This window comes from Nicotiana tabacum, chromosome 14 (assembly GCF_000715075.1).
Source record: "Nicotiana tabacum cultivar K326 chromosome 14, ASM71507v2, whole genome shotgun sequence".
In the NCBI taxonomy this organism is placed as follows: Eukaryota; Viridiplantae; Streptophyta; class Magnoliopsida; order Solanales; family Solanaceae; genus Nicotiana; species Nicotiana tabacum.
The window spans coordinates 21,738,458-21,760,996 of record NC_134093.1 but is presented as its reverse complement, the minus strand read 5'-3'; the positions used below and the strand labels follow the sequence as shown (position 1 = coordinate 21,760,996).

Below are 22,539 nucleotides of genomic sequence, written 5' to 3'. Positions count from 1 at the left end.
TGTTTGGAAGTGATGATAACTTTTTAAATAAATTGCAGATACGTACACTTTGGTTTCTGATAGCTACAGATACATACTTTTAGTTTTCGGAATGAACAATAAGACTCTCTCACTAATAGCATGTTTGGCCAAGCTTCGTTTAGACCAATAGTATTTTTTTGGTCAATAGTATTTTTTTTTCTGATGTTAATGTATTTGGCCAAGCTTTTAGAAAGAAAAAAATACTTTTGAGTAGAAACATAAATAGTTTTTAACAAGCAAAAAAAAAACTTATTTCTAAAAGAATTTTTTTGAAAAATACTACTGAGAAAAATATACTTATAGTTTGTTTGGTCAATTTTCAAAAATAAACTTATCTTGAGAAGTATTTTTTTCTCAAAAGTATGTTTGGTGAGAAGCAGATTATGTTTGGCTAATTAATTTAGAAATTACTTTTGAGCACCAATTAGTGTTTGGCCAAGCTTTTCAAAAGTGCGTGTAAGTATATTTTTCTCAAAGTGCTTTTCAAAAAAGTGAGTTTTGAGCGAAGTTACATTTTTTATTTTCCATAATTGCTTCTGTTTCTACTCAAAAATATATTTTTGGCCACATACTTATACAGCCCCTTAAACTTGGCTCCAGTTTCCATTTTAACACCTCAACTTAAGCCAATACCTATTGAACGCTCCAATTTCAATAACAGTGTGTCTATTAAACACAAACCCTGATGTGGAAAAACTAGTGTTCATCACCTCTCACACGCGCGCGCAAAGTGGTCTCAAATTAATGTTTTCTTGTTTTTCAACAAAAGAAAATCACATTTCTCTTTCTCTCTCTTTCCTCATTTGTGCGCCACCAATTCAGTTTTCTCTTTCACCATATTCTCTCCCTACCATGCTACCACCTTTACTCCTTAAATTATTCACCGATCAATTATACCAATAGCAACAATTTTTTAATCGATAAAAAATGATAAATATAATAGAAAAAGATTTGCCTATGGATTACATGAACATAACATCGGCAGCCAAATCAATGTTCACTGGTAATGAAAATTACGGTGAATTCTAAAATTTAACTACCATTTACTTTAATTTTCACAATTATCATCCCTTCTTTTTCATAATCCTTGTGGCATTCTCCGTAAGATCTGGCTCAGAACTTCTTTACTGAATATAATAGCATTTTGGCTTATCAATTTTTAATTTATTATTTGTTTTTCTATTTATCCCTTTACGTTAGATTGAAAAATAGTTATTGATTGTACTGGTAAAAGGATCTAATAATTGTGTGTGTGAGGGGAAGGGAATAATAAGGTGGGTCTAGCAAGAAGAAGACATGGGGTATAGCAAGGGACGGCGAAAAAAAGATTTGAAAATTGTGAGTAGTGGTGGAGTATTGAAGGTTATGGTCGGAGACTGACAACGGTTGTAATGGGTTTGTGGGATGTTATTTAGTTTTCTTGTTTTTTTTTCCTTTTGTTTTGTTTCTTTTTTGGTTTTTTATTTTCTCTAAGGTCTTTTAAAATTCAAAAGCCATGTGGCAATTTGTGCTTAGTGCATTTTGCCATGTCATTGTGCGTGCACTTCACGCGACTAGACTTACTTAAGCATATTATATGAGGTGTTTAATAGACACATTATTATTAGAGTTAGAGTATTCAATAGGTATTGACTTAAGTTGAAGTGTTAAAATGAAAAGTGGAGCCAAGTTTAAGGGGACGCATATGTATTTGACCTACATTTTTTCTTCTAAAGCTTGGCCAAACTGGCTATTAATAAGATAATTTATCCACACAAAAATCTAAAACTTGTTTTAAACCACAAGTTGCAACTGTTTAATTCTTTTTTATATTCCGTGCCAAATCAAATGGTACCACATAAATCAAAACGGTAGAAGTAATATTTATTTTATGACCAAGGTATACATTGGGATTATTGGGACTACCCCTTTTTTGCTAATAAAGATAGTTATATTAGATTAAACAAAAAGAGTAACAGAAATACAAAGAGGAATCGTTCGAGTTGTAACTATGTCAGAAGAGTCCTTATTGAAAGCACGTAAAACAAAGGGTGGGGGAAACATAAAACATAGGGGATGCCATAACTATTGGCCATCGACGTGAGCTAAGGTCATGCCAAACTTGGCCATGAAATTAGTCACATAATTTGCCTCCCAATAGATATGCTTAAGTTCCACATGTTGCAGTTGTCGCAGTAATGACTTGCAGTCCAAAATAAGGTGTGAGTAGAGAGCATTATCATGTCGAATCATCGAGAGTAGAACCTGCAAGTCAGTTTCAATAATTAACGGACGAAAATTATAAAAGAGAGCAAGCTGCAAGCCTGATAGTAATGTCATAAGTTCAACTTCAATAGCGGAAAAGGAAAGTAGAGGCAATGTGTAACCACAAACCCAATGACCATGAGTACTACGAAAAATGCCAGCTGCAGCCGCTTGATTGTTAAGACTATGGAATGCACCATCAATATTAAGCTTAAAATGAGTAGTGATGAGGGGTATCATCAACCAATGAATGGCTTGATTCAATGCCTTAATGCAAAGCAATGTTTCTTCCTTAAGGTATTAGTGATCATTGTCCAGTGAAAGTTGTGTTGAACAATGAGAGACCTAATGGTAAGAAATCTTTCAAGTTTTGCAATATATGGACTCAACATCCACAATTCCTGGAGCAGGTTGGGAGGGGTTGGAATATAGAGATCGACATACGCAATATGCTAAGGGTGGTGAGAAAATTGAAGCAATTAAAGAAAGTTTTGCGAGGCTTTAAAAAAAAAAATCTCCAAGAACATTGAATTTGAAGCCAAGGAGGATAATGATACTTTATTACAAGTCCAGAAGTAGTTACAACTTAATCCAACAAATCTAAACTTGCAGCAGAAAGAACATGAGAAGTACCAAAAGTTTAGGCACTCATTTTATTCAAAAAAGTAAAACAACATGGATAAAGTTAGGGGATATTAATACAAGATACTTTTATTCAGTCATTAAACATAAAAGATTCCATGAGGTAATTACTCAATTGAAGGATGAACATGATGATTGGCAGACAGGTCTAGAGAGTATAACTCAGGTATTTGTCACATACTATGAATAAATATTGGGAAAGAAATCAAGTAGTAGAACTAAAGCAGCTAAAGCATTCATAAAGAATGGACATGTTTTAACAATTACACAGTAGGTGGACCTTTTGAAATCATTTGAGAGGAAAGAGGTGGAAGCTGTTATGATCCAAATTGACAGTAATAAAAGCCCAATAACTGATGGATATGATAGTGACTTCTTTAAGTCAGTCTGACATATTACAATTCTGGAGTGTTTCAATAATGGAAAGTTTTTGAATAATTTGAATTCAACTAGCATTGCACTGATTCCTAAACTAAACAACCTAGAGTATGCAAGCCAATTTAGGCCAATATCATGTTGTAATGTATTGTACAAGTGAATTTCAAAGATGTTGTGTAGCAGATTCAAAGTGGCTCTTCAACTTATGGTAACAGATAACCAATCAACATTAATATCTGACAGATATATGATGCATAATGTTTTTATTTGCCATGATATATTAAGGCACTATAATAGGAAAACTACTCCTAGGTGCCTTATAAAAATAGATATGAGGAAAGCATATGACACGGTAAATTAAAAATTCTTAAATGAGGTCATGATTGGTTATGGCTATCCAACCAAATTCACAGAATTGATTATGGCATGTGTAACGTCTACCAAGTTCTCTATTAATGTAAATGGAGAAAGTCATATTTTTTTTTAGGGAAAATGGTCTTAGACAAGGTGATCCCATCTCACCCCTATTATTTATTCTTGTTGTGGAGTATCTGTCTAGGATATAGGGAAGTATGAGTGCTCTACCAGATTTCAAATTTCATCTTATGTGCAAGCAATTGAAGCTGACACATCTAGTATTTGCTGATGATCTCATGATGTTTTCCAAGGGGGAAACTGGTTTAATGAATAGAGTTATAGAGGCTTTGGCACATTTCAGTGGTGTATCAGGATTGGTGGCCAACATGGACGAATCTAGCATGTTTATGACATACATTGATGATCAAATGAAGGAAACTCTTCTAAGTAATACATGTTTCTCCCTAGGTACTTTTCCTATAAGGTACCTTGGTTTACCACTGTCATCTAAGAATGGAGCAAGTTGGATTGTTACCAGCTTGTTGAGAAGATAACTAACAAAATCAAGTTCTGATATGCTAAGCAGTTGTTTTATGCATGGAAACTTCAGGTGATTACTGCAGTGTTATTCTCATTTCATAGCTTATAGTGGCAGTCTTTATTCTACCTCAGAGTATTATGAATAAAATTGACAAAAAGTATAGAGAGTAGTTGTAGGGTGGTTCAGGTGAGAAGAAGAAACTTTCACTAGTAGCTTGGGAGAAAGTGTGTCTGCCAAACAAGTATAGAGATCTCAACATTAAAAGTTGTAGGAATGGAACAAAGCTTATGTCGGGAAGTTACTATGGAAACTATTCATGAAAAAGGACTCCCTATGGGTCAAATGGGTTCATGGGATCTATATGAAGTCTGATGTCAATATTTGGACTCATAAAGTTCCACAGGATTGTAGTTGATATTGGAGAAAACTCAACTCTCTTAAGGAGGAGATGAAGAGCTGTTATCAAGGTGACACCTGTAAGTTGAGTGTCAATTGGAACTACTTTATCACAAGGAGTTATATAGCCGTTAAAGGTCCTCACAGGAGATGGCCAACAACTGGTCTTCTCTGGAGTGCAATAGCTCAACCAAAACATAGGATCATCATGTAGTTAGCTACTCAAGGAAGACTGCTCACTAAGGCCATGATAAGTACTCGTCACATACATGTGGATGAAGATAAATATGTGTTATCTGATAATTAAGCAGTGGAAACAAACCAACACTTGTTTGTGGAGTGTCCATGGTCTAAAGATGTTCGAGATACTCTAATGCACTGGGCAGGAATTCAAATGCAAACTGAGAGATATACAAAGAGTTCTGTATACAATTACAAGGAAGAAATGGCAACTGGTAAAGGAGGTTGTAGCTGCATTATGGGCAACAATAGTATACCATATTTGGAAGGACAGGAACTAGAAATTTTCAAGAATATAATTGTAAATGCGGAGAGTTTTGTAACGCATATAAAAAAGAGTTAGATGATAGGATTGACTTTCTCACACATATTAAGAAAGGGCAGAGATGTAGTGTACCGATACAAAGTTTGATGTGTAATTAATAATATTTTAATGCACGATCCAAAGCTATCCAAATAAGGTAGTTAGTAATCCATCTATTTCAATTGATGTGAACCTATTTGATTGGGTACGGAGTTTAAGAAAAGAGAGAAGACTTTTGAATTTGTGGTGTAGAATGAAGCACATATATTTTGTGTGGCTATAAATCATTGCATAAAAGTAAATTGTTTTCAAATAATGAAAGTGGTCATTCTTTTTGGCACGGATTAAAAAAGAAATAAGTTCACATAAATTGAAACAGACGTAGTAGGTAAGTTTTGGGTTTGAGGTGCTTTTATATGTATACTCTTATTGTTTGTTATCAATGGTAATTCACAGTGTTACCAATTTTTTAAAAAGATTTTAGCACATTATTAAAAAAAGATTAATAATTTTAAACATAAAAATATTTGCCTAAAATGTCTTCTATATCTTCTATATGTCTTACTTAATATATAAGACACTATTAAATGACGCACTAGGTGTGAATTTGACAAGAAAATAGAATGCTCTTATTTTTCTAACAAAATGTACTAACATTTTGAATTTAGGTTGGCAAAACAATGCACTAATATTTGAATTTGATAGCATGCAATATTTTTAGAGGGCGAATAAAAGGAGAGAATATTCTACATTTGTATTCACTAAAATCAGAAAACACACACTCATTTGCATCATTTGCTTTTATGACAATCTTGTCTTCACTTCCACTTATCACTGCCACTTGTCTTCTTCCTAATCACACACAACCCAACTAATAAAAGCTCTCTCTCTATTTCCATTTATTATCTGCAAAAAACCATTACATCATCTGTAAATAAATGCAGCTTCTACTTTCAAAAGCTTTCCTTTTTCTACATACAACAAGAACCTTTTCAACAATGGCCATATCTACATCCAGTTCAATTTCTCTTTCTTCAAAACCCCGTCTTAAGGGTGTAATATTTGACATGGACGGAACCCTAACGGTTCCCGTTATTGATTTTCAAGCCATGTATAAAGCTGTTCTTGGTCATGATGAGTACCTTGCCGTTAAATCCAAGAACCCATCTGGCATTGATATTTTGCACCACATTGAAAATTGGAGCCCCGATAAGCAACGTCGGGCTTATGAAATTATTACTGATTTTGAAAAGCAAGGCCAGGATCGCCTCCAAATTATGCCTGGTAATATTTTTTTTGGGGTAAAATTTGAGTCTTTTTTGAGTTATTTATTTATTTATTTATTTATTTATTATACATGTCGATTAATTGTTGTTTGTTTGCTTGTTGGTGTTTTGGGTTTTTTATTTTGGTCAGGTGCTACTGAACTTTGCAGTTTTCTTGATTCTAAGAATATTAGGTAAGATTTATGAGCTAGTTTGTTTTATACCTGCATGAAATATAATGATTTCAGTTAGTATCCAGTATCAGTGGCTGTATATTATTATATATTAACTCGAGATTGCTTTAGAAAACCATGAACTTCAAATCCTGGATCGGTCTCTGTATGGTGGATGCCTACCAATTTCACCATAGCGGCCTGTCTTGAACTCATAATAGCCTATGAATAAGCGATCGTCGAGATTGAGGAAGCTATTTTAGTTTAGTAATGATTCAAATGGATCAATAACAATAAAAAGTTGTTCAAATAGGAATTTGAAGTTGAAGGTTCATTATTTTAGATTTGAGTACAGTTGAACCCAACTGTAGATTCATTTGTTATTTGTTTTCATGGGGAGAAGAGGGGGGGGGGGGGGATTCTTCAGAGTAGGGGAATAGAAAGGGGAATAGAAAGGGGAGAGTCGGGCGAGAAGTAATGTTGCACCTTACGGATGGAAAGGGAGCTCCAAATTAACTTTTCATTTATGATGTTATGTTCCTTGTGAGCTATGGGAGCTTTTCTCTTCTTTGTTTCTTTTCATTATTTAGTTCCCCATTAACCACTTTGAGCATTTTCCTATTTCGGTGTAGTTATTTTCCCTTCTGTTTAGTAGTGTCTATGTCATGGCCTAAGGTATAATGTGCCTAGTTTTGCTTGCTCAATCCTTACCTTTTCTTATTCTTTAAAAAGTTTCCGTCTTGAGGTGTGGGTTGTAAGCTAGAGTTCTTCTTGAAAAGACTGCTTGAGGATGCAGGCATGCCTTTCTTTTTAGACCAAGAAATCTGGTATTTCCAACTTCAACTCGATGGATCATGGACCTGCTCCTCTGCCCTTCTTCACTTAAATGCCAGACCTGGTTCAGTAGTCAGGATCCTTACTCATGATGTACTCCTACTACACATTCCGCATTGTACCACCTTAGCTAGTGAACCAAAGCCCTGGGTATGAAAATTGACCAGATTTTCTTTTCCATTTTTTCGAGTATTTACAAATTAAACTTATTATTCCCCGGGTAGCTTGTTTGGCATTGCTCCCGTGCATAAACTTTTTCTCTCAATTTATTGGTCTTTTAGACTTGTTTTGTATTGTTTTAGGATGCATCACTTATTGTTTTCCTCCTTCTGACTGTCACGAGGATGTAGCCAAATTATATTCCAATGGATAATTTTTTTTTTTTTGATAACCGTGGTGTTCGGGCCAGCTTGCGCGCACCTCGACTAATTCCACGGGATACCTGCCACCTCCCACCAGCAACAGGTACCAGGTAACTCTATCCACCAAGGCTTGGATAGATGGGAAGAAATAACCTAGTATTTGCCTCCGCTGGGATTTGAACCTGAGATCTCATGGTTCTCAGTTCTCACCCACTTCATTGACCACTAGGCCACACCCTTGGGTGCTATTCCAATGGATAAATCTGTTGTAACAAAATGCTTTCTTTCTTTTGGGATACGTAAGTTGTAACGGAATGCTAATCTCATGAGATTTTTAAAATTTCTTATACCTGTCAAAGGCATCTTACATTATTTTATGCTCTTCACTGTCGATGGATTCCCGTTGACCACAGTTTTGATCACATAAGAGAAATGACATAATTCAAGTTAAGCTCCAGAAGCCGGATTATCATGACATTTTGATAAATTAGATAGAAGGAAACAGTTCACATTTCTGTGTCAGTGGTACTGGATAGATTTGATGTATGCTTCCCTCCTTTTGAAAAGTACTGACATTGACTCATTATACTAGTAGGACATGCTATTTGATAGTTAGATGTTTCTGGCACTTGGGAAGAAAATAATTTATTGGTTTTGTGATTCTATTTCAGAAGGGGATTAATCACTAGAAATGTCAAAGATGCAGTTGACTTGTTTCATGTACGCTTTGGAGTAAGTTTTCTTTTTTGACAATGGTTTGGAGTAAGTTTTTTCTCTTCACTTAAATATATTAAACAATTGTTTTGACACGAGTTATGTTTATATTGTATGCTGGAAGTTAGTGAATAAAGATAACTGGACTTCCAGAAAACAGAAGCAGAAGAAGAAACTGCTAGTTTTGTAAAGGGATGAAACAAGAATACACTGTACATGAGAAGGAAGAGGAAGAACATGCTAGTTTAAAGTAAAGGCAAATAGGAAAACAAAATGGATATCAAGCTTAATTTTTTCTTCTTCAATCATTAGCACAGTCAGAGGATAATGAACCTGCTAAAAGTCGTGACGGCCAGGATATTTGTGCAGATAGTATGGTGGCTAATCTGTAAGTTTTTGTAGTCAAACAGAGAAGATCTGCTAAACTAGAGGTTGTACGGTTTCCGTCACAATTATGCTGCTCTAAGCTCCAGTACCATCTGGGGAAGGAGGTAAAGGCAGTTGTTGAGCTAATAAGGAGCATGATATCATGCCCAATTCATTTCGTTACAGGACAGCCCTTGTGGCTGAACAAAGATTTAAAGGATAATTTAAGAAACTTTATGTAACATGATGCGGAATTCTATATAGCTGAAACATGTAACAAGAGAAAGAGGAAGAAAAGGTGGACAGTACACTCTTTCTTCTCTTTTAGCAAAATTGGATAAGGAAACTATAAGACTAAATCTGTAAATGATATTTAAAAGAAAAATAAGTCATCATTTTTTCATGAAAAAAACATGCAAACCTATTTAAAAGAAACGGAAATATGCATGGAGTTCATGTGAATTCAATTTCATCTTGTTTCGTCTTGGGTCCGCTGTAGGTAGCTCACAAGTTATAAACCAATAAATCGAATAGTCATAAGGAACAATCTGCAGACACCATTCACTCCGCAGCTCTTAAATCCATTTTTTTCTTGTATTTTAGTGGTCTTGCAGCAGCAAAACTTTCTAGGACGCTCTTGCATTTCTTTTGAGATGAAAAAATGCTACTTTTTGTGATGGAACACCTCCTCCCAGCATTTGGGTAACCATGCACTTTTTGAGATAATAGAATAGTTGGTTGATTCAACTGAGCTTGATTTGGCTTGTCAAAGCTCAACTACAGTACTGTGTCTGAGTAGATTATTACTGTACACCATGTAAAATCCTGACAATTAATAGGAAGCTCTTATCACTGCCAGTATGGATGTTCTCAAAGAAGGGTAGTGATATTGTTTACGAGTTCGCATTCTGGATAAGCTGTGCAAACACTGGGAATTTAGGAAAGAAAGCACCTCAAGGCCAAAACTGCACGGATTGAAAGGTAGAAGAAAGGAAATAATACTGAAAAAGTACAAAGCCTTCATTACATGGGTTTTATTACTTTAATAAAGCTGTCCTCCCTGTCTTATGTGTAGCACTTTACTTATTCTTTTAACGTTCAGAAGGACCCCCCCCCCCCCCGGGGGGGGGGGGGGGGGAGGAGGCGGGGGGGGGGAGTGCAAAGCGTGATGTGTGGATTAGGTACATGTCACGGATTCGAACCCTGCCACAAACAAAAGCATGGTATTTAAATGGAGAATGGTAGAGGGGCGGGCCATTATCTACCGATTTCCAAACCGTGCGCTGCTAGGCCCCCGAGTTTTCTCGGTTATAAAAAAAAATCAGAAGAAAAAGACCAGGCCTTCTAATCTTTTCTGTTTTCTATCTGCACTGACAAATATTGTGTCTCATTATTTGGAAATATAAGATGGTGTTTGGATTGGAAAACAGTTTAGGAGAATTTGTCTCGGGTTTGGTTTTCAGAGAACAGTTTAGGGAGAACTAGTCCCGTTCTGAACTGATCATATCTGAGAGGAGGAAATCTAGAATGCATTGTTGTGTCTGAGTCCAAGAGTGAGTGAACAAAATTCTCCTATCCATCCTATTGCTTAGTATCTTTTAGAATGAAAGAATAAAAACTTAAGATCGATTTAGTATCTGTTTTACACAATAAAATGTTAACTTTACTGATCAAAAAGAATGCAAGAATAAAAACTTATTTGCTTTAATATTCTGGCTCCTTAGAAGCTTGAAGTCTAACTTATTACGGGGGGGGGGCTGGAAGTCTGAGTGAAGTCTTCAGGTGTTTTAATGAAGCTTGAAGTGTGAGTGGAGTCTCCAGGTGTTTTACTTATGGATTTAAGTTTTTGAGAAAGGAATGTATGCATTTATTCTGCTCATTGTTCCGTTTGTTTTTGTACAAAATAGTCATAGGCTGGATGTATGGAGTGTAGTTCAATTGGATGTTAGTGTTTCCTCTTTGGTTCCTGCAAGACTAGTCTATTTACTCTAAAGGGTGTTTGCAATTTACTATTCCATGATTTAGCTCACAATTTACTCTTCCATGATTTAGCTCACAATTTATTCTTGCATGATTTAGCTCACAACTATGTTTAAAACACAATAAAACTAGACGTTTCCTGTTAGCAATACAGATTCTTGACATGTGATGATCAAAGAAGGGAAGATAAAAAATCACTTTGTAAAAGCAATCAGGTTTCATGTACTTATCAAAAAAAAAAAAAGTAATCAGGTTTCGTGTCTTTTTATTTGAAAAGGATATTTTATTCGTAACCTGTGCTTTGAGATAGTTCATTTCAATTGTCCTAAGCCACAAAAAAAGGATAAAAGGGCAAAAAGGCTAGTTTTGTTTTGCAATCCTATTTTTTGCAATAAATTTGCTCATTATTCTCATCTTTGGCTGGCAAATCTTTCCATGTCAGCTGTAATATATCTGTCACCTCAGTTCATGCCGTTCAGACTTAGTTCCCTTGTCCTTATTATGTGTACTATATAAAGTTTAAATTTAGCATCTCTTTTTGATACAGGTAAAATTTTCTCCTGCACTGAGTAGGGAATTTCGTCCTTATAAACCAGATCCAGCTCCATTGTTGCATATTTGTTCAACTTGGGGAGTTCAATCTAATGAAGTGATGATGATTGGGGACAGCCTTAAAGATGATGTGAGTTTCCTCTCAAGCTGACTGCTCCTTTTTCTCTTTCACATCTGCTCTTTTAAATAGGTGATTCAATGCATGTTTCCGAAAGATGACATTTCCCTTCACTTAGCTAGAATAAGTTTCAACTAATTCATATTGGTATTAATTACCATCTTGGTTTGACATAACTTTGTATTTGGTTTATGGGTAGGCAGAATAATGGTCACTTTAAAATAATTGATACTCGAGTTCTTCTTTGTCGATTTCCCTGTTTGATTCGCTTTTACCTTTACTTTATTCCTTGCTGTTCTTAATATACGAGCTTTGGCTCCTACATCTATGTAGTTACTTCTACCCAATTTACTTTCTTGCTCTTGTCATTTAGAGAGTGATGGCTAAAATATCTGCTTTGTGATAAAAAAGAATTATGGGGGTTTGATTACAGGTTGCTTGTGGCAAAAGAGCTGGAGCATTTACTTGCTTGCTCGACGAAACAGGAAGGTATGATGCTCCAGAATATGCAAACATTGAACACCAACCAGACTATAAGGTGTCTTCTCTTGTTGAGGTTCAGTCACTGTTAGAAAGACATTTTGAGCTGACATCTTGATTTCTCAAATCCTTGGAACCCCTACCTGGCTGAGCAGCGAGATATGGTTTACCTTCGTAAGCCTCCACATCATATTCCTGCACGTATGTTTCTTTAGGCTACTGTAAGCTTATAGTAATTGGATGCAGCTTTGCTCAAGTGAGCTGGATCTTTGAGATGACGACTAGTCACTTTTCAATCAGGAAAATTGGGAGGATAAGTTTTTGTTTGCTCTTGCTACAACTGGTGAGTTACAGAGGCGATAGTGTTTTATCGACTAACCAGTTTTGTTGGGGTGAATTAGGCAGGAGTCAGGATAGTCATGAGATCGTAAATGTATTTTGAATGTAGTGTTCTTGTCACCTCTTTGCTTACGACGGAAGCTCTAGCAACTTAGGTAGCACAGCTCTCACTCTCCTTTTTCTTCATCAAATTCGAACTATTTTTTTGTAGTAGCTGAATTTCTTAGGAATTAGTGTACTCGTTAATGTATTCTTATAAGGTAGGGGTAAGATCTACGTATACACTATCCTCTTCATACCCCATTTATGGGACTACATTGGGTTTGTCGTCGTTGTAGTGTACTGGAGAACTCTTGTAAGCCTCTAATGTAATTCCTCAATTTTAGTTTTTGTGTCTTTTATTTGTCATGCCCATCAGTTGTTTTGTGTGTACATATGGAAGCGTGAGCCTCTATCAGCCCTCATTGGTCATTGGCTTCTAGTTTGTGGCCAACAACAACAACCCAGTATAATTACACGTGTGAGGTGTGAGGAGGGTAGTTTGTGGCCAATGACACTCATTTATACGTATGCGTGTAAATTACTTTGCTCTCAAATATTACTCCTACTTTGTTCCCAAATTTTGGACAAATTCAAACTAAGTTAAGTTTGACTAAAATTTTAAATTTATAGTCAGACCTCACCCCTCTATAACATTCATCTCTGTAACAATATTTTATTATAATTGTCAAGTTTTCTTTGGAATTGATCTTTATTGTTATGTTATATTATAGTAAAACACTGTGCATCAAGTGCATGAATGTTATTGGGGCGTTGGTCAGTCCAAATGATATCACAAGGAACTCGTAGTGACCATACCGAGTCCTGAAAATAGTCTTTGGGATACCTGGCTCCTGGATCTTCAACTGATGATAGCTTCAACGCAAGTCAATCTTGGAAAACATCTGGCACCATATAACTGATCAAATAGGGCATCAATACGAGGCAAAAAATACTTGTTCTTCACTGTAACTTTGTTCAACTGGTGATAATCAATACACATGTGCATAAAACCATCGTTCTTCTTCACAAACAAGACTGGAGCACCCCAAGGAGACACACTGGGCCGAATGAATCCTTTGTCAAGAAACTCCTGCAAATGCTCCTTTAACTCTTTCAACTCTAGTGGGGCCATACGATATGGGGGAATAGAGATGGGTTGAGTGCCGGTAACAAATCAATACCAAAGTCGATATCCCTATCAGGCGGCATGCCCGGAATATCTGCTGGAAATAGATCTGGATAATCCCTCATTACCAGGACTAACTCAACGATTGGAGTATCAACACTGACATCTCTCACATAAGCTAGATACGCATCACACCCTTTCTCTACCATTCAATCAACCTTTAGATAAGAAATAACTCTGATATGAGTATAATTTAAGGTACCTCTCCACTCTAACCGTGGTAATCTTGGCATAGCCAGTGTCACGGGCTTGGCGTGGCAATCAAGAATAGGATAATAGGTAGACAACCAATCCATGCCCAAAATAATATCAATATCTACAATACTGAGTAATAATAAATCGGCTCTGGTTTTCAAACCACTAAGAACAATCAAACACGACTGATACACATAGTCAACAACAATAGAATCTCCCTCAAGTGTAGACATATAGACATGAGAACTAAAAGAATAACGGGATACACCCAAATATGAAGAAAAATAAGATGACACATAGGAATAAGTGGATCCTGGATCAAATAACATTGATGACAGACCGGGACAATACTTGTGAAGACTGAGTCGGATGCAACTGCCTCCGTCCTAGCATGAAGAGCATAATATCTGGCATGGCCTCCCCCTCTAGGGCGACCTCTACCTGCCCGACCTCCACCTCGAGCTGGCTGAGCAGGTGGAGTGGTAGTTGGTGCTGTAACCATAGCCTGAGGAATTGGTGGAGCACGCAGAGTCTGAGTAGTCTGTGGAGGTGCACCCCTCCTTAAATATGGGGAAATCCCTCACCATATGACGAGTGTCACCATACCTAAAACAAGCTCTCGGAGGACGTGGCTGCTGTGGCTGACTCGGTCCTGATCGGCTAGACTGATTACTGAAAGCACCCCGTGCAGGAGGTGCGATACATACTGGCGGGCCATGCTAATCTGATACTTTCAAATCAATACCAAAGTCGATATCCATGTCGGGCGGCATGCCCGGAATATCTGATGGAAATACATATTGATAATCCCTCACTACTGGGACTGACTCAATGGTAGGAGTATCAACACTGACATCTACCACATAAGCTAGATACGCATCACACCCCTTCTCAACATTCGATGAGCCTTTAGAAATGAAATAACTCTACTAGGAGTATAACATAAGGTACCTCTCCACTCTAACCGTTGTAATCGTGGCATAGCTAGTGTCACAGTCTTGGAGTGACAATCAAGCATAACATAATATGGTGACAACTAGTCCATACCCAAAATAATATCAAAGTCTACCATACCGAGCAATAATAAATCAGCTCTGGTCTCAAAACCACTAAGAACAACCAAACACGACCGATACACATGGTCAACAAAAATAGAATCTCCCACATGTGTATACACAGAGACATGAGAACTCAGAATCATGAGATACACCCAAATACAGAGCAAAATAAGGCGACACATAGGAATAAGTGGAGTCTGGATCAAATAAGACTGATGCATCTCTATGACAGACCGAAACAATACCTGTAATGACAGAGTCAGATGCAACTGCCTCTGTTCGAGCAGGAAAAACATAATATCTGGCATGGCCTCCCCCTCTAAGGCAACCTCTACTTGCCCGACCTCCACCTCGAGCTGGCTGAGCAGGTGGAGTGGTAGTTGGTGCTGTACCCATAGCCTGAGGACTCGGTGGAGCACGCGGGGCCTGAGTAGTATGTGGAGGTGCACCCGTCGTATGTATGGGTCAATCCCTCACCATATGACGAGTGTCACCATACTTAAAACAACCTCTCGGAGGACATGGCTGATGTGGCTGGCTCGGGCCTGATCAACTGGACTCATCGCTGAAAGCATCTCGTGCAAGAGGTCCGCTACACACTGGTGATGCATAATAGGGAGCCTGGGGCCTAGGAGTGGCCGGAATACCACTGGCGGCTGGAAGTGCTGAATGAACAGAGCGATTCACATAGCCCCAACCATTACGAGTTGCAGCTGGGGCACAATTACCACTGTATGTGCCAGACTCTCGAGACCTCTTGGCCTCTCTCTCCTCCCTATCCCGAGTCATCATACCTACCAATCTCCTAGAAATCCCCACTACCTGCTGGTATGCGATGTCCATCTTCAACTCTCGGGCCATGCTAAATCTGATACTAGGGTTGAGCCCCTCGATAAATCGACGGACCCACTCTCTAACAGTAGCAATCAAGGCTGGTGCATGCCAAGCCAAATCACAACCTGACCGCATACTCCGACACGATCATAGAACCCTGGCGCAACTGCTGAAACTCTGCGCGCCATATGCATCTCTATGACTCTGGGGAACATACTCCCTCAAGAACATATCCGAGAACTGAGTCCAAGTGAGTGAAGCTGTCTCGGTTGGACTACCCAACTCATATGCACGCCACCACTGATATGCTGCTCCCCTAAGCTGGAACGCAAGGAAAGAAACCCCACTACACTCCGCTACACCAATTATTTTCTATAACAATATTTTACTATAACAATCAAAAAATATCTAGACAAACAATATTATTATAGAGAGATTTTATTGTATTATATTTGTCATTTTGATATGAGAAAAACTAACTAGTTACTTTTTATGTAGTTCTAGAGTCCAGACTATCCAAGTTTTAAGAAAAAAAGACGTTATTTTAGTAAAATTGGAATATGAAAAGGTAGGCTCCAGTTCCAGATTGAGTCACGTGAAGGAGGTGGGGAAGATAAAATGGAAATATAAAGAAAACGATTACTCCCAAGTAAATTTATTCACTTTTGGTTTCAACTCTCGAAAGAAAAAGAAGAATAATTTACAAAAAAAAAAGTGAAGCTAATTTCTTAAATAACCACACATGATACTGTTAGAAAAATACTCATAGTAATATCTTTTCACAATAAAAGAAAACTAAGGGTGTGTTTGGTATGACGGAAAATATTTTTCGAAAAATAATTTTTCATTTTTCATGGTTTGGTTGCACAAAATAATTTTTTTCGTTTTTCTACGCCACTCACCCACCCCAACCCTCCTGCCATACACAATTTTTTTTTTTCTTTTCAATTTATAGGTTCAAAATTTTGCGAGTTTCAAATTTATGTGTTTGGAAGTTTGCGGGTTTAGAAATTATAGAGTTTACGAGTTTGAAAGTTTGCGGGTTCGAAAGTTTAGCGGTTCAGAAGTTTATGAAATTTGTGGGTTCGAAAGATTGTTGGATCGAAAGTTTATGATTCACGTTTGTTGTATCTAAATTATAATTTATGAATATGAGAAATTATTTTTCTTAATTTACTTGCCAAACACAAAAAAAATAAGTAAGAATACGAGTTGTTTTCCGAGAAAACATTTTACACAAAAAAACATTTTTAATTATACCCGACACAACCTAAATGACATCCAAATATCCCGGTGTTTCCACTATCGTTTGCTACGTGTCAATTACCTATTGGTTAAATTCAACTGCTAGCAGCAAAAGCTCGTTATATATTGGCGCGCTCTTCAGCTTCAAGAAATCAGTTGAAAGAAAAATTTTACTTCCAAGAAACAAAAACAGAGCAAAATATGACTTCAACCATTCATAGCTCCTCCGCCGCCCTCCACCACCCCTCTGCCACCACCGCCGCCGCCTGCAGCTTGAAGAGTGTCTCTCTAAAGAGAAAATCTCCACCACCACCCTCTTCTCCTTCTGATGAACCCTCCCTCAAAAAGATCACTCTCCATCCACCACCGTCCGCCGCCGCCGAAAGGGTACCGGAAAAAACACCATCCCCTGCTTTTTCACCCTTCTCCTCCAAAAGGGTATCTGACAAATCACCATTTTCCATGTGTTCAATTACCCCAACTAATCCGGCCATTTCTCTACTCCCATTTTCAAGATTCACAGCAGCGCAGCCGCATAACAACAGTCTGCGGCGGACACTCTCAGAACCACCCGTTTTTAATTCTTTTACTGCTTATGTTACGTACATGAATTCTCAGTCACCGGAAAATGCTAAGAACAGTAATATCTCTGCCTTTAAATGGCAACGTCCTCTTCGTAGATCAATTTCTGTTCCTACTGATGCAGATATTCTTGCTCCGGCAGCTGTGAACCCGCTTTTACCATCAAATCCATCACTTAATTCTGAAAAGACTACGAAAAGAAAGGTGAAATGCAATGTATTACTTATATATTTTACAATATTATTTATTGTCTCTGTAGTAAAATTCATATTTAATTTTGTTTTTGAATTGATTTTGCAGATTTTAAATCAGTTTCTGAATGAAGGAGATGATACAGAAGACACTTGTCCTGAATATAAGGATGAGAATAACATTAACAATTCTGAGGCCAGTCTTTTATTTATTTGTTTCTTTTTACATTTTTTTCCATGTTTTCTAAACTTTACTATCTTAATACCTATTCTAAAATTATTTTCTTGATTAGGATAAGTTGTTGCATGTCGAGATCAAAGCTTTTCTTGGTTAATTATAGTTCAGAGTTCAATGAGATAATTGCAATTTTGTTTAAACATGAATCTATCATCTAGATTTTACTAATATTTTCTTGTTTCTCAATTTTTTTATTTTTTATTTTTTTGTATTTGGCGAAATGTAACTACTAATATTTAGTTTTGTTTGGATTAAAATTTGCAGGGCTCAAAACAGTTTGTGAATGAAAATGAAAGTGACCATAAGGGGCACAGTACTGCTTCTGATAAAGAAGACTAGTCGGGTTGAAAAGTATCTGTTTAATTTCCTTGAACCAAGAGCGAACTGCTGTTAATAATTAGTACTACCTATTTTTCTGTATATTTTCATTATAGGTGAGAACCTTTGGTATCAAATAGTATTTCGTAACAGCATAAAGACCAGCTATATAATGTAAATGAAGAATATAATTCATATATAATCGTACATGTTAGTTCTAATGAAATGATTGCTCTTCTAATAATTGTTTAATTAATATCATCTTATAGTAGTTTGTATAGTGTTCCTATTTCTTGTTTTATATAAATGTGATGCATGTGTGGACGACACAGAGGTCATCTATTGCATCAAATAATGAAGTACGTTAATTAGGACTTCCATAACATCTCTTAAGTTGCATTTATATGAATGATTTTTTTTTCATGATAGTCTGACTTATTACCTAGAAAATTGTAGTAAATAAGAATGGAAAAATAAAAATAATAATACTGCTATATTATTTATAAGAGGATACACAAATTGACTTGAGGATAGAGTTTCTTATCATTCATACTATTCCTATTAATTATTGAGGATAGAGTTCTCCCTTTATTCTTGCTTCAATTTTTACGAGGAAGTTGTCCCCTCTCAATTGTGTATACAAATTTTTTATTAGATTAAACTATAAGTAACATAGAGAAAACGTGCTTAATTATAAAACGGTGTTCGTGTCTATTCTCAATTTAAAAAATAAAAAATTCCATTGTTGTGCTTATTAAACAAAGGTATCATATCATACCCTAGTGTGCAGCAATAACAGTGCTTTTGACAGGAGAGTAATTGAAGTTTCAATCGTACGTGAAGAGCACGTTTGCAAAAAAAGCGTTTGATAACGATGAGATTAATTAGTGAAATTAATTAATGTTTCACAATCAAGAACATGCTAAGCCAGGCCAGTGGTCACATATCAGATATCGAATTCCTCTTCCTTTGATTGCTTACTACTATTTGTTACTCCCTTAAATCACAATAAATGACCAATTTGTTTGGTCACACCATTAAGAAAATACAAAATTCTAGACAAAAATAGTTGGTGTGATTAAACTACCCTTAATTAAATGTTGCAACATAGTTAATGTGAGGAGTAAAATACTTTTTACGGATACATACATAAGGGTAATTTTGGAAAAACAAATTGAATTTTTCTTGATTATATAAATTGATACTTATTTTGGACCAAAATAAAAAAAGTAAAGTGGTCACCTATTGTGGACCGGAGGGAGTACTAATAAGATAATTTGGTGAAATATCAAGCTTCTTTTTTCTTTTTCTTTTTCTTTTCTTTTTTATATATAAATGAATATGTATGGCTGGTCTTCCCTAAGAAATCCAGGAGCAATAATTAGTTGCCGGTGCAAGAGGAATCGTAAGGAATAACGAAGGGGATGATTTATTTGCTTATTTTGTTTTTGTTTACGTAGTTTTTAGGTTGGAAGTAGTAATAATATTAAACTAATATAATAACATAGAGAAGACGTGCATATAAGGGGGTATTCATGTCTAAGCTTATAGGATCTCATCATATTCAGTCTTAGTGTTTCTCATACTTCATATTAATGTATTTATAGAGTCTCCTTCATTAAATTTTACAAGGAAGTCTCCTCTCAATTATATAAACAATTTTTTGATTGATAAATGTATCTCATCTATGTAGTTTCTATGAGTTCGAGTTAGTAACTATATTAAGCTCATACAATAATAATTAATATAGAGAAAACGTGTAATTATTGCAAAGTTGATATAAGAGGGTATTCACTATTCACGTCTACTCTCAACTCTCAATTTAAAAGTTAGTATTCCATTATTTTGCTTAAACAAAGGTTTCATACCTTAGTAGTCGATTAATTAGAGATATAGCAACACGTTTGCGAGAACTAGAAGAGCGTTTGATGAGATTAGTGAAATTAATTAGTCTCAGAATGAAGAATATACCACCCATATTAAGCCAGATGTCCAAGTCTACTTTCGTCAGTAGTACTACAGTATATTTTGTTTTTATTCTTTCGCACCCCTAGATCCCAAGTCTCTCTGTAAACCACACGCTATTTCCACAAATTAGGAATACTAAAATCCACAGCTCCATATTTTTTATTACAAAAAAAGAAGAAGAAATAATGCAGTTACACACACTCTCTCTTTGATTATTTTAAGTTGATATGCGCGATTATCAAAGGTGAATGTATGAAAATGCAACTAGTATAGTATTAGCCAAAAAAAAAAAAAACTTGTATATTTATTCAAAAATGGATACAAGATTTAAAGGACATAATATAAATTTAATTGAGAGTGTCAAAATATAAAAATAAATAAAAGCACACACACAGAAAAAAGTGGGAGTCAACACACACACATATTTTGACTTAGCTAAACAATATAGTTTTATGACATATCTTGGCATAAGGCGGCTCCACCACTGGTCATAAGTGGTTCATTATTTATTGATAATATAGGGTATACTATTTGATTAGTTTGCTAGTTAATTTCGTCTTGTACTATTGATTAATTGTGTATAAATAACTAAATAGATTAGTATAAGTATTCACACGATATACGAATATTGTTTATATACGGTCGAAATAGATTTTGACCTTCGCACGCAGACCGAGTTCGAACGATGATCTATCGAAGTAATATCCCGAAGGTGGAACAAACTAACCTCGAACCCGGGGAGGGGGGGAGGGATCCGTGTCGAGTTCGATATCATTATCAAGCTCGAATCCAAATCGAACCATGATGCAGAGTAGATCTATCATGTTTATAATCCAGAAACCAACCAACATTGACCTCGAATCAATTCGAGGGCTCGAGCTAGGATCGGGCTCGAACCAAGATCAAGAGTTCGAGTCGAAATCAAGCTCAAACCAAAATCGAGGGCTCTAAGCAAGATCTAGCTCGCAGACATAAGCCGTTGCAATCCCACTAGAGAGAATCTTGGCAGAAATTGTGGAAAAGCTGATTTATCATGGGTCTCCCACTGAATGTTTATTTTATTATGCTTAGAGCCAAATCCCTCCACTATAAAAGGGCTTGGTTACCATTTCTGTAGGACAGGTTTTTCTCAGGCTTACATTGTAATAAAAACGCTATATTCTTCTACAGTAAAGAATCGTTCTTTCAGATTTCTTAAATTGATTCTATTTGTTGAGTCCTAAGATTCATTGTTCCTTACAACCTTATCTATTTCGTATTCTCTGCAATCCATATTTACATTTCTACTTATCCTTACAATTTGTGTTAAGTTACGCCACATATCCTCGGAACTACGTATAAATTCAACTCTATCCATTTTTCGGGTAAACAGTTTGGCGCCCACCGTGGGACCGAGGATAACGGTGGTAATTTGATACAAATCTGAAAAACACGCCATTGTGCTTTGCGCTTATTTCCGAAAATATCTTGAATTTCGGATCAACTATGAATAACCATCAATCAAATGGCTTCACCGATCAATAACGGGGCCGGTCTTCAAGACGAAAATAACAACTTGACACCCAGTACAGAAAAATCACTTGTGAACACTGTTGGAGCTCGAATCGGAGCGCCAATTGATATCAATTCGCATGTAGCCATTGAGGCGAACCTACATGCTGAACTCGAGAATAACATCCATGGTGAAACTCGGTCTGCGGTTCGAGATACTTATAACATCGACGAAAACGGTGTTAGCTTGCGTATGATTTTCGAAATATTGCAAGCCCAACAGGCAGCAATAGCCCAGTTGCAAAGCTAAACCCAGCTACAAAGCAGGCCGGAGCCCAATCCACCCCGAGAAATCACCCACAGAACGGAACCAGCCATAGTGAGGTTAAATGAGCAAGAATCGGGGACTACTCCCAAAATTTCTAAATTGCTCGAGGAACTCACAATGCGAGTCGAAGCCAACGATACAAAAGTAGAAACTTATAATTCTAGGGTCGATCAGATCTCGGGAGCTCCACCTATGATAAAAGGGTTGGATTCGAAAAATTTCATACAAAAGCCTTTTCCCTCGAGTGCGGCCCCAAAACCAATCCCCAAAAAATTTCGTATGCCCGAAATTACCAAATATAACGGTACGACCGATCCTAACGAACACGTCACCTCTTACACATGCGCCATCAAGGGTAATGATTTGGAGGACGATAAGATAGAATCCGTGTTGTTGAAAAAGTTCGGGGAGACCCTCTCGAAGGGAGCAATGATCTGGTATCACAATCTAGTGCCAAATTCCATCGATTCTTTTGCCATGTTAGCAGATTCGTTCGTAAAGGCACATGCTGGTACCATAAAGGTTGCAACAAGGAAATCAGACCTCATCAAAGTAAA

At 36.6% G+C, this 22,539-nt stretch overlaps 3 protein-coding genes across 4 annotated transcripts; all 3 read left to right on the top strand.

Annotated features, from left to right (window-relative positions):
• The first annotated feature begins 3,857 nt into the window (after window positions 1-3,857).
• Window positions 3,858-4,196, top strand: LOC142168843 (uncharacterized). The gene has a single exon (XM_075230004.1). The coding sequence runs from the start codon at window positions 3,858-3,860 to the stop codon at window positions 4,194-4,196; it is 339 nt and encodes a 112-aa protein (XP_075086105.1).
• Window positions 4,197-5,944: 1,748 nt separating this feature from the next.
• On the top strand, window positions 5,945-12,693 carry LOC107826920 (haloacid dehalogenase-like hydrolase domain-containing protein At2g33255). Of its 2 annotated transcripts, none has more exons than XM_016653964.2 (5): window positions 5,945-6,407; window positions 6,540-6,582; window positions 8,429-8,477; window positions 11,365-11,499; window positions 11,921-12,693. In XM_016653964.2, exons 1-5 carry the CDS (start codon window positions 6,062-6,064, stop codon window positions 12,083-12,085), a joined length of 738 nt encoding a protein of 245 aa, XP_016509450.1. In that variant the 5' UTR covers window positions 5,945-6,061; the 3' UTR covers window positions 12,086-12,693. The 2 variants fall into 2 exon arrangements, with proteins under 2 accessions (XP_016509450.1, XP_016509449.1); XM_016653963.2 differs by having other exon boundaries at window positions 5,947-6,407; window positions 8,429-8,489.
• A 4,339-nt stretch (window positions 12,694-17,032) lies between these two features.
• LOC107826918 (uncharacterized) lies at window positions 17,033-18,371 on the top strand. The gene is made up of 3 exons (XM_016653961.2): window positions 17,033-17,652; window positions 17,749-17,835; window positions 18,142-18,371. The coding sequence occupies exons 1-3, from the start codon at window positions 17,068-17,070 to the stop codon at window positions 18,214-18,216; spliced, it is 747 nt and encodes a 248-aa protein (XP_016509447.1). The 5' UTR covers window positions 17,033-17,067; the 3' UTR covers window positions 18,217-18,371.
• Window positions 18,372-22,539: the final 4,168 nt, after the last annotated feature.